At 35.0% G+C, this 11,603-nt stretch overlaps 2 protein-coding genes across 2 annotated transcripts in view; one reads left to right on the top strand and one right to left on the bottom strand.

The window, feature by feature from the left end:
• Positions 1-2,538: 2,538 nt before the first annotated feature.
• Positions 2,539-5,892, bottom strand: atox1 (antioxidant 1 copper chaperone). The gene is made up of 3 exons (XM_053505221.1): positions 5,618-5,892; positions 4,138-4,210; positions 2,539-3,900 (listed from the first exon to the last, which is right to left on the bottom strand). Exons 1-3 carry the CDS (start codon positions 5,621-5,623, stop codon positions 3,776-3,778), a joined length of 204 nt encoding a protein of 67 aa, XP_053361196.1. The 5' UTR covers positions 5,624-5,892; the 3' UTR covers positions 2,539-3,775.
• A 787-nt stretch (positions 5,893-6,679) lies between these two features.
• The window catches only part of slc36a1 (solute carrier family 36 member 1), a 35,224-nt gene continuing 30,300 nt past the window's right edge, over positions 6,680-11,603 (top strand). Inside the window, exons 1-5 of the mRNA XM_053506305.1 lie at positions 6,680-6,856; positions 9,351-9,440; positions 9,680-9,800; positions 9,894-9,984; positions 10,436-10,524. Of these exons, the coding sequence (XP_053362280.1) occupies positions 9,413-9,440; positions 9,680-9,800; positions 9,894-9,984; positions 10,436-10,524 (329 nt within the window). The 5' untranslated portion in view covers positions 6,680-6,856; positions 9,351-9,412. The remainder of the gene's footprint in view (positions 6,857-9,350; positions 9,441-9,679; positions 9,801-9,893; positions 9,985-10,435; positions 10,525-11,603) is intronic.

Raw genomic sequence — 11,603 nt, 5'->3', positions numbered from 1 at the left:
TGTACATCGTGTGTCTGTGTGCGCCGCAGTGGCTGGTGGAGCCGGGAGGAGAGTGTGAAGGCCTCTTCGCTATCTGTAATACTTATAAAGGCTTCTCCAGCTGCACTACATTTCCAGCCTGGATGGGTGAGTGTGTCTTGCATTACATTTTTTTATTTGGTTGATAAAAATTATTTATGTTTTTCCAGATCATTATGCGACCTTATAAATAATATGAAAAACAAATAAATGTTTAACATTTCTGCCCCTGATTAGGCTCATACAGTCTGACCTGGATCTTCCTGACAAATTCCTCCTTACTTTCCCTGATCACGCTCATCGCCATTAGACCAGCTCTTAGCAATGGAAAGCGAGCCATTGTCGCTCTACTTTTAAACATTTTTTCAGGTAAAGAGCATGGCATCATCTTTTCCTCTTGTAATTTCAGTGATTTATACAATAAATAAAATGGCATTCATGCTTCATTGCTGAATTCCTCTCACACCTAGCAAAAACCAATGGCAACAATAAAGCAAAATAACGATCATAGATGGTGCCCATGCAGTCATGCACATTTGACAAATTTCCTCATTATATATCCTCCTTATGATTTACTCGATGTATGTGTGAGATAGAATATACAGTGAATCGTTGACTCACAAATATGAAGAACATGGCAGAAAAACACTAAAATATTATTTCAATGTTATAGAATTCTTAAATATTTTTAGTCAGATGGTGTACGTTAAAATTCACAATGTTTAATTAACACTTGAAGTGTCAAATGATTATCTTACAGTCTCTATAAAGGTCCATTTGGACTCATATGAGGTCTGAAAATGTTAAATCAACTGTGTACATGTACTGTATGCTTCTGTTCATCATATATAAGGAGAGAGCGAGAGAGAGATATGATGATGATGATGATGATGATGGCTCAGTCTGTCGTATTACTTAATCAATATCACACTAGCAACAGCGCGGTTATTGTGAGGTTCACTGCAAGCAGGAGCGTGCTTGCTGGATGCCTTATTTAATCACAAAATCAAGATAATCAGTATACACCGATCAGCCATAACATTATGAACACCCACCCACCCCTCCCCTTTGCCACCAAAACACCTATGCACTGGGTGTCCTGACTCCTTTCTCTCAGAACCAACATTAACCTCAGCTATTTGAGCTACAGTAGATCTTCTATTGGATCAGACTACATAGGCCAGCCCGACGTGCATCAACAAACCTTGAAGGAGTTTTTCTCTCTTGGGCCTACTTTGGTAGCCACTGCAGATGGGAACACTTCACACGAGCTGTAGTTCTGGAGTTGCTCTAAATCATTTGCCTAGCCATCACAATTTGTTACTTGTCATAGTAGCAACAGTTATAATGTCTCATTACAATGGCACTTGTACATCGTTGGGATATATTAGGCAGCAATTTAACATTTTGTCCCTAAAATTGATGTGAAATTGACGACTGGATCAGAGCAACTCCAAAACTGCAGCTTTTGTAAAATGTTCCCAGCCTGCAGTTGTCAGGACCAACCAAAAGTGGTCCAACATAGAAAAATTGGTAAACCGATGACAGACGTAGCCAATGTGCTCACTTTATAGAACACTAGCTAGCTCAGATTGAGTTGTACCTTCCCGTGATGGATTTGTAATCCCATAAACAACGTGTGGTTATTTAACAAGAAAGGTAAAGCTATGGTGAATATATTTTTAAGGGGATTTTTATTAAAGACTTATGGGAAAAAGTCCTGGGTGTCAGTTCTTTGTAACACTCAGTAAGTTTTGCAATACAGGAAAATCTTCAGGACAGAGGAACTAGTGCTTTATGGTTTCTTGGCAACATGACAAGCAATGTATGTAGAGGTAAAAAAAAAAAAAGAAGCTTGTGAGGGAGCAATTGTTTGTAGCTAATTTAATGTGAGTGATAACGGGAGCTTGTTTTGAAGACATTGCACAACAGTAAATGTAACTATAAATGATTATAACATGTTATAATGTGTCATTCATTAATCAATAAATAATTAAATAAAATCACTGGCAAATTACTTTTTGAAAGTTGTAAAATGTCAGCCCATGCAGATTTAGGTACAGAAAAAAAAATCTTAAATGTTATATTATAATAAGAGACAATCTAATATCGCCACATATATAACGTGATGGTTGCTGGTTCTATATGATCATCCAGCAGAGAAATGATTTATAGTACTCTTTCATGTTGTATCCTAATTAAAGTATTTCTGTTTTTTCAGTTGCTTTTTGTGCAGGTGCTCTCATCGCCTTCATAGTCTCCATTGAGGACCAGATGCCTGAAATGGACAAATATCTCGGCTGGGCTTTTTACATCTGCTGTGCTTCTCTTGTGTATGCCTCTCTAGTGTCTGTGGCGTTGGGCTTTGTGGAGGGCTCTACCAGTGTCGAGCCAGTAAATCCAGATGGAGGGCAGGGCTCCCCAGTACCATCCATATTGCCTTAGACATACAGTACACCTAAATATTCAGTGTATATACATCAGAACTAATAAACTAATAATAAACAAAGGAGAATCAAATTTAACATTGTTGTTTATTTTATTATGGCAGAGAATACAAGGTTATTTCATACTTCCCAGGTGTGTTTTCTGTAATGAAAGTGTAATATTGCCCTCCACTGGACAGTTGAAGGTAGTTATATTTATCCCTTAATACAGATAATCCTTTGAGATTTAACAAATATATTTAATTAAGATTGGTTATATTCACTGATGGTTTTCTTTTTATGAGTTTGAAGATGTAGAATATAAACCGTATCAGATTGCACTATTGAGGCATCTAATAACTGAACCGTTGGGGTAGTTTGAAGTATAGTGATTAAAACCATAAATTAGTTGAAGAATAAACTAAGAAAGAGTTTGCTGCATTAAAAACTGGTATTTCAGCTTCAAATGGGACTATGCCGAACTGGTGTGGAATTTCCATTCATCGTCTACAACATGCATCCTGTTTAGAGTTGGGGGAGTCAAGATTCAAAGGTGCCTTATTGGCATGACAAATATTTACATTTGTATTGCCAAAGCTCAGAAATAGGTACTGTCCCAGGAAACACTAATCAGGGCACATTGCATGTCTTTGGACTGTATGAGGAAGCCAGACTACCTGAAGGAAAGCCATCAAGCACAGAGAGAACATACAGTACAAACCCTGCACACACAGGCTTATGACTGGTGGTGTGCAACCTCTCCAAATAATATTTACTATCCCCCTAAAATAAACCCCAAAATGAAAAAAGTCAAAAGTTAAGCATTTTGCTAAAATAATACCTGTATTTAGCTGTTTAATAATTTACATACATAAACGGATAGCAGTGTGAACTGGTATACTGGACCAATACAATACAATGATTACATTACAAACAATTTTGCATATAAACTTAATATTTTCCTTCCTTAATAAAGAGTTTATGATTGACTTTACATATAACCAGATGTTCTGAGCTTGCTTGTGTTCCCAAAGTAACCATTGCACTGGCATGTATCAAGTGTAACTTTAAATAATAGATTTCTTAATCTAAAGCATGTCTTGCAATCTATGGCGAGGTGAACTGCACCATAATGTTGAAGATTAGGACATCTATTATTTCAAGTTACACTTTTATTACATACTATTGTTAGTACAGCATAGAAAAATGTACAGTGTTAACATGTAAATGAAGTCCAACAAAATCCTAAACAAATGGAGTCAGGGGTTAGAAATGGAGGGTGACAGGAGTACATGTTGTTCCATAGGGACAGTTAATGTTTAACATCTGGTCTATTTAGGACCAATGTACGTGACAGTTTTGCCGGTTTTCTTCAGGGTTTCCAGCAGGACGTCTGTGTCTTTGTCTGATTCTATAAAGACCTTCTTATTAGGAAGATCAATATCAAACTTCACATCTGGTGAAAAAAAAAACATGTTTAGGACTAATGCATATATTCAGAATAAACATGTGTCAAAGTTCTGTTAAAATAAAAAGTTATGATTACAGATAAAAAGGGGCTCCACAATGTCATTTACATGGAATGAAAGCTACTGTACTTGCTAATGGTTAATATGGAGAACTTACTAAATACAATTGTATTGATTATATGGATAAAGTAATTGCAGATATTGCATTTACAAAGATCCAGTACCTATTTTCTTAAGGACCCGAGTCACGGCACCAGAGCATCCCTCACATGTCATATCAACAAAAAACTCGTGGGTCTGTGTGGGGGAAAAAAAAAATATATATTTTTTTTATTAGAACAGATGAAATACTGAGGCACCATCAAGTCGAGTTCAACAAGCTGAATTCTTAAGAGATCAAACAGAATAGAAACAATATAATACCAACATTGTCTACCTTATCAAAGACAACACACACAAGAACACAAAACAACAAAATAATTTAAGAATACCAGCAATAAAATATTTTTTTTTTTTATATCTACAGTACCACGTAAAAGTCTGGACACAGTTTCTATTTCAATGGTCTTTCTTGATTTTTATTTCTTTCTACATTGTAAAACAATGCGGAAGACGTCCAAAATATGCAATAATCTGCTTTGAACAGTTGATGTTGAGATGTGTCTGCTACTGATTCTCTGTAACCGCTCTAATCTGAGGTGCTGTTAATTAGTGACTCTAAATAAACTTGTCCTCTGCAGCAGAGGTAAGTTTTGGTCTTGTTTTCCTGGGAAGGTCTTCATGAGAGACAGTTTCATCATGCTGCTTGATGGTTTTTGCAAATACACTTAACAATTCTGTTCTTGCAAGAACTATTCCAAAGCAGTTGACCTTTGTGTCTTAACAGTCAGATAACGACTGACTGCTGTTGTTGTTGTGTTGTTGTTACTTTAATAACTAAGTCCCTATGTGTTATCTCATAGTCTCTAGTATTGTTTTACAAGGTAGAAGATTAATCACAAAAACAGGACAATTAGAAGGTGTGTACAAAATGTTGCCTGCTACTACAGAAATCTAGACGAATAGAATAAATGTATATGCTTTAAGAGGATAAGGCTTTAGAAAAATCATATCGACAAAATACTGTATTTTGAAACAGAAGGTATGTCCAAACTATTGTCTGATACTATATATATATATATATATATATATATATATATATATATATCATATATACACACACACAGTATGTATATACACATGTATACATACATACACACACTGCTGTTGTTGTTGTTACTTAATTAAATAATGCCATATTATGTTATTTCATAGTTTAAAAATCTCCAGTATTATTCTACAATATAGAAAATGAATCACTAAACAAAAACACTGAATTAGAACTTTGATAAGTGCCCGTAAGGATAATTATATTAATTATATCAGAAGTAGCTGATATTAAAAAGAATATATAAAAAAAAACATGTTCTAGAAATTTGTCTTAGGCCTTACATTACATTTTAAAATCTAAACATTTTTTTTTAAAGAAATGATGAATTCTTTTTGAATTCCTTTGAAACAAGTCTCTTTTGAAGTTACCTGCTCGCGGTAGCTAACGGCTAAATGATCTAAATACAGTATAAAAATAAACCTTTGATCTTCAAGTCGATATTAAACCTCTCGACTTTGTTAAGCTCGCGATTCATATTAAACATGTATACTTACACTCATGATTAGATAGATATGTGTTGGCTGATCAAGAGAAACGACGCCGGTCAACTGAAACCCAACAACTGCAAACTCAGGCACTCGGAGCCGACTGTGGACATGTGACTTAGGGACGGTCGATAAAGTCCTGGGACGTTCCTAAAGCGTTTAAGAACACATAATTCGAAGAATAATCTTGATATTGCTCGAATCCTAATTTTAGATATGTTAGGTAATCTGACAAATTTTTGGATATTTTCTATAGGTTAGAGGAAACGGTGAGGGGGATACGGTGAGGGTGGGAACCCACATTTTACTAAGAGACAAAATGCAAGTGCTGGATTAGTGCTGCTATGAGCACGTGACTAATCACGTTCTCTCTGTTCAAGGCAACGCTGAGCCTAGCGGTTTCTAATGAATTACTGTAGTTATAAAAAAAAAAAAAAAGTTTTTGCTTTTTTGTTGTTGTCATGAAACCAGTAAAGAAATTGTGAAATCTCGCCCATGTCAAAAAAAACAACCCTGTCTATTTATTAAAGAAAATAATAATTAAAAAATACGTTCCCTGTCAAAAAACGAACAAGCACAACCAAATCCTCATAGTTTTTCAATTTATCCATTTAAGCTCATATTAATCATTTAAAACAATAAGATGGAAAAAAAACTCTGGTCAAATAAAAATAAGTTAATTTTATGAAATAATAAATATACCGCTAAACCTTCTGTGCACGTAGTAGATTATTATATGCACTTCATCTCTTTAACCACCTGATGTCACCAGTGTACACCGTCTTAAAAACTCCAACTAATCATTTTCATTATTATTTTTTTTATTATTATTTTTGCTTCAGAAAGCTTCACTGTTTTTCTAATTAATATGGCTCGCCAACATCAGATGGGGATTTTCTTTCTTTCTTTCTTACTTCTTCTTCTCCTTTTTTTAAGTGTCATCGCAATCAGACTGAGGTCAGTGCACGCTGACACAGCGGATAGACTTTACACAGACACTCCCTGGAAGTTGTACCAGCTGACTGAGCAGGTCATGTGACTGGACAGATGTAAGCTAGTGCTACCCGGAAACACCGCATAGTGAACAGACAAGGGATTGTTGTTGAGTGTCATGAGAAATAAGAGACCTGCGGTTTAAGAGCATTACATCCGGTTAACACTTTATTAGAAATGTGATTTTTTTTTGCAGTAATACTTTAAAGTAGTACTACATCGTAATATTTGACTGCAGCTGCTGTCGACCTTGTGGTAAGTCTGATCTCATCAATGCAGTGGATCCAGCCTGGTGGGTTACTGACTGTGTATTCAGGAGGGAATATGTTGATGCCAATGAATGGAAAGGATGAAAGTTTAAATGATCAATCTGATTGTATGTGACTCATTCTTAAGAACTCTAACACATAGGCTGCATAGTTTGAAGCTCATCTGAACATAAACTATATTCAGGTAAATAATTTTATTATTATGTTTTAACTGTGTATTAATAGGAAAGAAAACACTGGATGCAAAAAAAGAAGAAGAAAAAAATCTAAATGTTGCACAACATTATAAGTTAGGCAAGATCAAATGAAAAGCTTTGTCATGTTCAGTTTCAGTTTAATCATTTAAACATAGCTTTCACACTCAGTCGATCATATCATTAAAACTAACTAAGCCTGTTTTAATTGCCTCCAATAGACTTTTATGCTTATTAAGGAAGCACCAATTCATTAATGTATCAATAGCAGGGCTGTATCTGTACGGAAGTGCTGTATGTAACTTGATCACCACCCGACCAAACCTACTACTATTTAGTCAGTTATGTTATACAGAGGCTTATTAGTTTATACAGGAGTTACAACTGAGTAATCTCTCTGCCCTCCGGACTGTCGGACTCATCCTGATGCCCCGCTTCTGGTCCGTGTGGTCTGCTTGGGATGAACGTGGTAACTGAATACAGTTCCACTTGACCATGGACATGGTCTTAGGTTCAGCTTATGCAGGCAGCTGTTCTCTAAGGACAGTCACTCTCAGTTCACTGAGGTTCCCACAGACCTGAGCCTCCAATAACGAGAGCAGTCTCCATACTAATTTAATTATACTAATTTAACCTCCAGCCTCCTAACACAAATCAATCACTGGGACAATCTGATCATTTTGATGTATACATATTTTCTCACACTTTTTATACTCATTTCCCTAACTTCCTTTTAAATCTGTAAAGCTGCTTTGTGACAATGTCCATTTGTTAAAAGTGCTACATAAATAGAACTTAATTGAATTTAATTGATAGAATTTGACTGGACAAAAGACATTCTACGAGTGGTAATATAGAGCATAACAGCACTGGGATGTTTAATTATATGTGCTACTCTGTGTCAGGGTGTTCTAATAGTTGTTAATTATTCTAATTGTCATTTATCAACCTGGTGAAAGTAGGTCAATAAGGTGCAGAGTACTGAGAGAAGAGCAGCTGCCTGCCAAAACTCATTAAAAACAAGTCATGGAAGCACTTACAGCAAAAAAATCTAATAACATTACGTCATCTTAAACAACACTTTTGTCTTCTCAGTAATTGCTTCCTTCTAAATCCCTCTCTAAACTCAGATCAAGGGTGCTACTTGTAATAGAAGGTATGTGGAACAGGTGATTCGAACTTACACTCTACATTGTGCACTATCTTTCCAAAACTGTATTTGGAATTGAACCCAAATTGAACAACGCAAAGGTATTACTTTCTCTCAGAATACACATCAATGAGTTTAATTAGCACAGCTGTGATGTGGTCATCAGCGTAGGGTTGTGGGCACTCTCTCTATCTCTCATGTGATATTGCTTAAATAGAGCAGGGGAGACCGATAACCAACCCGCAGCCTGGGAATGACCTAATAAATGCTCTAATTTGGCCCAGCACATGAATATGGAACAGGTTTTCTAAATTAAAAACATCCTGTGGGCTGAAGGTCATGGTAATAGCACTAGAGGATAAAAGGAGCATTAAAAGTATGAATAAATTCAGCTGCTCAAAAATGTTATTAATGTGTAATTCTTTATTAGCATGGTAAATATATGACATGCTATCCATGTCTCCTGTGAGACCTATGCTATTGGTTTATATAGATTTATGATTTATAATAATGAAATAAAACCATAAAGTCCTTTTTTTTTGGAAGAGTATAGACTATTCCTATTAAAAGTGAATAAAAGTGATTTTTTTTAGACCAGGCCTAAGTTTGCATTAAATGTGGCCATTCCTTAAAATTAATTGACACCCCTGTTACTGATACTTTCAAACATGAGATTTGTACAGCCATGAGAATAATCCTTATGATTGAAATATTAAACCCACAATCATATTTCTATACTATAAATATGATAGTATATGAATATTTTTGATTATTTGTGTTTAGGCCCTAAATCAAATTTGATACAATAACTATGATGCACTATGCATGCACTTATTTTAAATCATATTAACACTTAAAAGTAAAGGTGCTGATTTGAGAGAGTGTGTCTTGTGGAAATTGTGTTCAAAGAACCCTAAGAACCTTGTTTTTGTTTTAGCTAAGAGTAAGAATAGGCAAAATAATTCCTATGTGTTCCTGTGTTTCTTATACACAATGATCTCAGTGTTGTCTTTTGCCCTTTGAGGACATGTTCTAAGCACTGGAGCTCAGCAGGGGTAATGTGCACTGTGTCTACTGAGCAAATGGGTTAATAAAAATAATAGTATTTGATTTGTCTTTCATCTTTGTGAGCATAGTTGCAGGGTTTCCAGAGTGAGGCTTCAGAGCCGGGAGACAAACGCAGCTGAGTGACACAGCCATGGCTTCAGATATCAACTATCAGGACGGTAACTGAATTTCATGTTCAGTTGCGAACTATTTATTTTAAATGCATGATAATTGCATGATTTTGATTCATTTTGATTGGTTTTCAAAATGTCTTTTTTCTTAGGTTTTTGTGACATATTTTATAATATAAATATTTTTATAATATTAATAATTTAGATTAATATAATGCTGAAAAATGAATGGGATGTGCACATCATGTGATTAATTACTAGTTATGTCTTTTTGTATCCGGTCATAGGGCCAGCGTTTTCTGCAAACAACGCGAGCCCAGTGGACGATGAGGATGACTCCATCCACCCGAACAGTCCTTCTCACAGGCAGAGCGAGTACGAGCGAATTGGAGGAAGAGCTGGATCCTCGTAAGACTCTTTCCAGTTATTATACTTGTTAGAACAGTTAGATGCCGTTTTATGTAGACCAAACATCTGAAGTCCAATTTGTCATTTTTGCAGTTTCTTACAGACGTTAATTCACTTACTGAAAGGAAACATCGGTACAGGACTGCTCGGCTTGCCTCTAGCTGTAAAGAACGCAGGGCTCCTGGTAGGATAAAGTGAAACCGTTTCATCTTTGTTATATTTATAGGCACATTTTAAAGGGTTTGTCTCTGCTCTGTAGATTGAATGTACAGTACTACCTTGGAAACGTTGTAAACCCAGTATATATATATATATATATATATATAGAGAGAGAGAGTTATATATATATATATATATATATATATATATATATATATATATACATATATATATATTTATATATATATATAGGTGCCATAATCTTCTTAATTATGACAAATCACGGCTTGAACTATCTTGCTTTTCATGTAATGAGTCTATCTCATATATTAGTTTTACCTTTTAAGTTGCATTACTGAAATAAATGAACTTTTGTACGATACTTTTGTGCAAAAGTCGAGTTTTACCTATATATGCATATATAAGTAATTTTTTTGGACAATATTTCATTTAAATCTTTGCATTCTCCTTGTCAGATTGGCCCTCTGAGTCTGCTAGTGATGGGCATTGTGGCTGTACATTGCATGCACATCCTTGTGAAATGTTCACACCATCTAAGTGCAAAGTAAGTAGAGCCAAAACGTCTCTTTAATTTTTATTTGATAGTCAAATTAATTAAATCAACACTGAAAAGCAACAGCGCTGATTCGGAGAGTGTGTCTTATAGAAATTGGGTTCAAAGAACCCTAAGAACCTTATTGTTGTTAGCAATAAATAAAAGTATGGTGTTAAATGTCAGAATATGACATGTATTTGGCTGACTTGTTATCTGAAACCAGAGGGAAGAGAAAAAATGTATAGGTCAAGATAAACCGTGGCTTAGTCTGTGGTCACATGAGTCACGTGCAGAGATCAGCAACTTTCTGTTCACTCATGTGAGCTGTAGTGCAAATATGCTCATCTGTGTACTAAATGACATGAAACCGGCACAAGCAAACCTAAAGCTTTGATCATTTAGGTTAAGTATTTTACTTATCTAAAGATAAGAAACCTCATTTTTATACTTCTATTAGATAATTATTAGGAAGGTACTAATATAACACTAAGTTTCATTATCAGGGCTGATAGTGACCTGAAACCCTGGAACAGAAGTGAGCCAGTTGTGATTTATTTCAATTTACTGGCCTGAATCTAAGTGCATGTGAATGCAGAAGCTCCGAGGTGAAGCTACACATCCAGAAAGTAGTTACTGGTAAACACAGTAAAGCAGAACAGCTAGCTCAAGGCAAAATATATCCGTCAGGCTAAAATGCACGGGAAGAGATTGGACATATTGAGAGGAAAGCGTGTGACTAAATTATCATCAGGTTCAGTTATACTGTAAGTCATACAGTAGCTACTACAGTAGCTATGACAGTAAGTTATTACTTATAATTTGCTCTTCTATTCAACAAAGTTAAATAATAGTTAATTACAAATGTAGAAAATATCATAATTGACAAATTTGTGTACTCCAAAGAGCCTCTTAGTATGGCAAAATATATTAAAACGTTTATTAGGATATTGATTTACATATTTACAAAAAGTTTAATTTAGATGTTTCTATTTATTATTATTATTATTATTTTTTTTTTTTTTTTTTTTTTTTGCTGAAGACTTTCTAAAGGTTAAGATATATTTAACTGAATGATCTAAATATCTGTG

Source organism: Clarias gariepinus, chromosome 10 (genome assembly GCF_024256425.1).
Source record: "Clarias gariepinus isolate MV-2021 ecotype Netherlands chromosome 10, CGAR_prim_01v2, whole genome shotgun sequence".
Lineage (NCBI taxonomy): Eukaryota > Metazoa > Chordata > Actinopteri > Siluriformes > Clariidae > Clarias > Clarias gariepinus.
This window is presented reverse-complemented; position numbering and strand designations above follow the sequence as displayed.

Excerpts from the sequence above, each read along its gene's own strand:
- atox1 (XM_053505221.1), bottom strand. Across the intron at positions 3,901-4,137 it reads TCGGGTCCTTAAGAAAATAG|ATGTGAAGTTTGATATTGAT; the intron begins GTACTGGATCTT and ends TTTTTTCACCAG.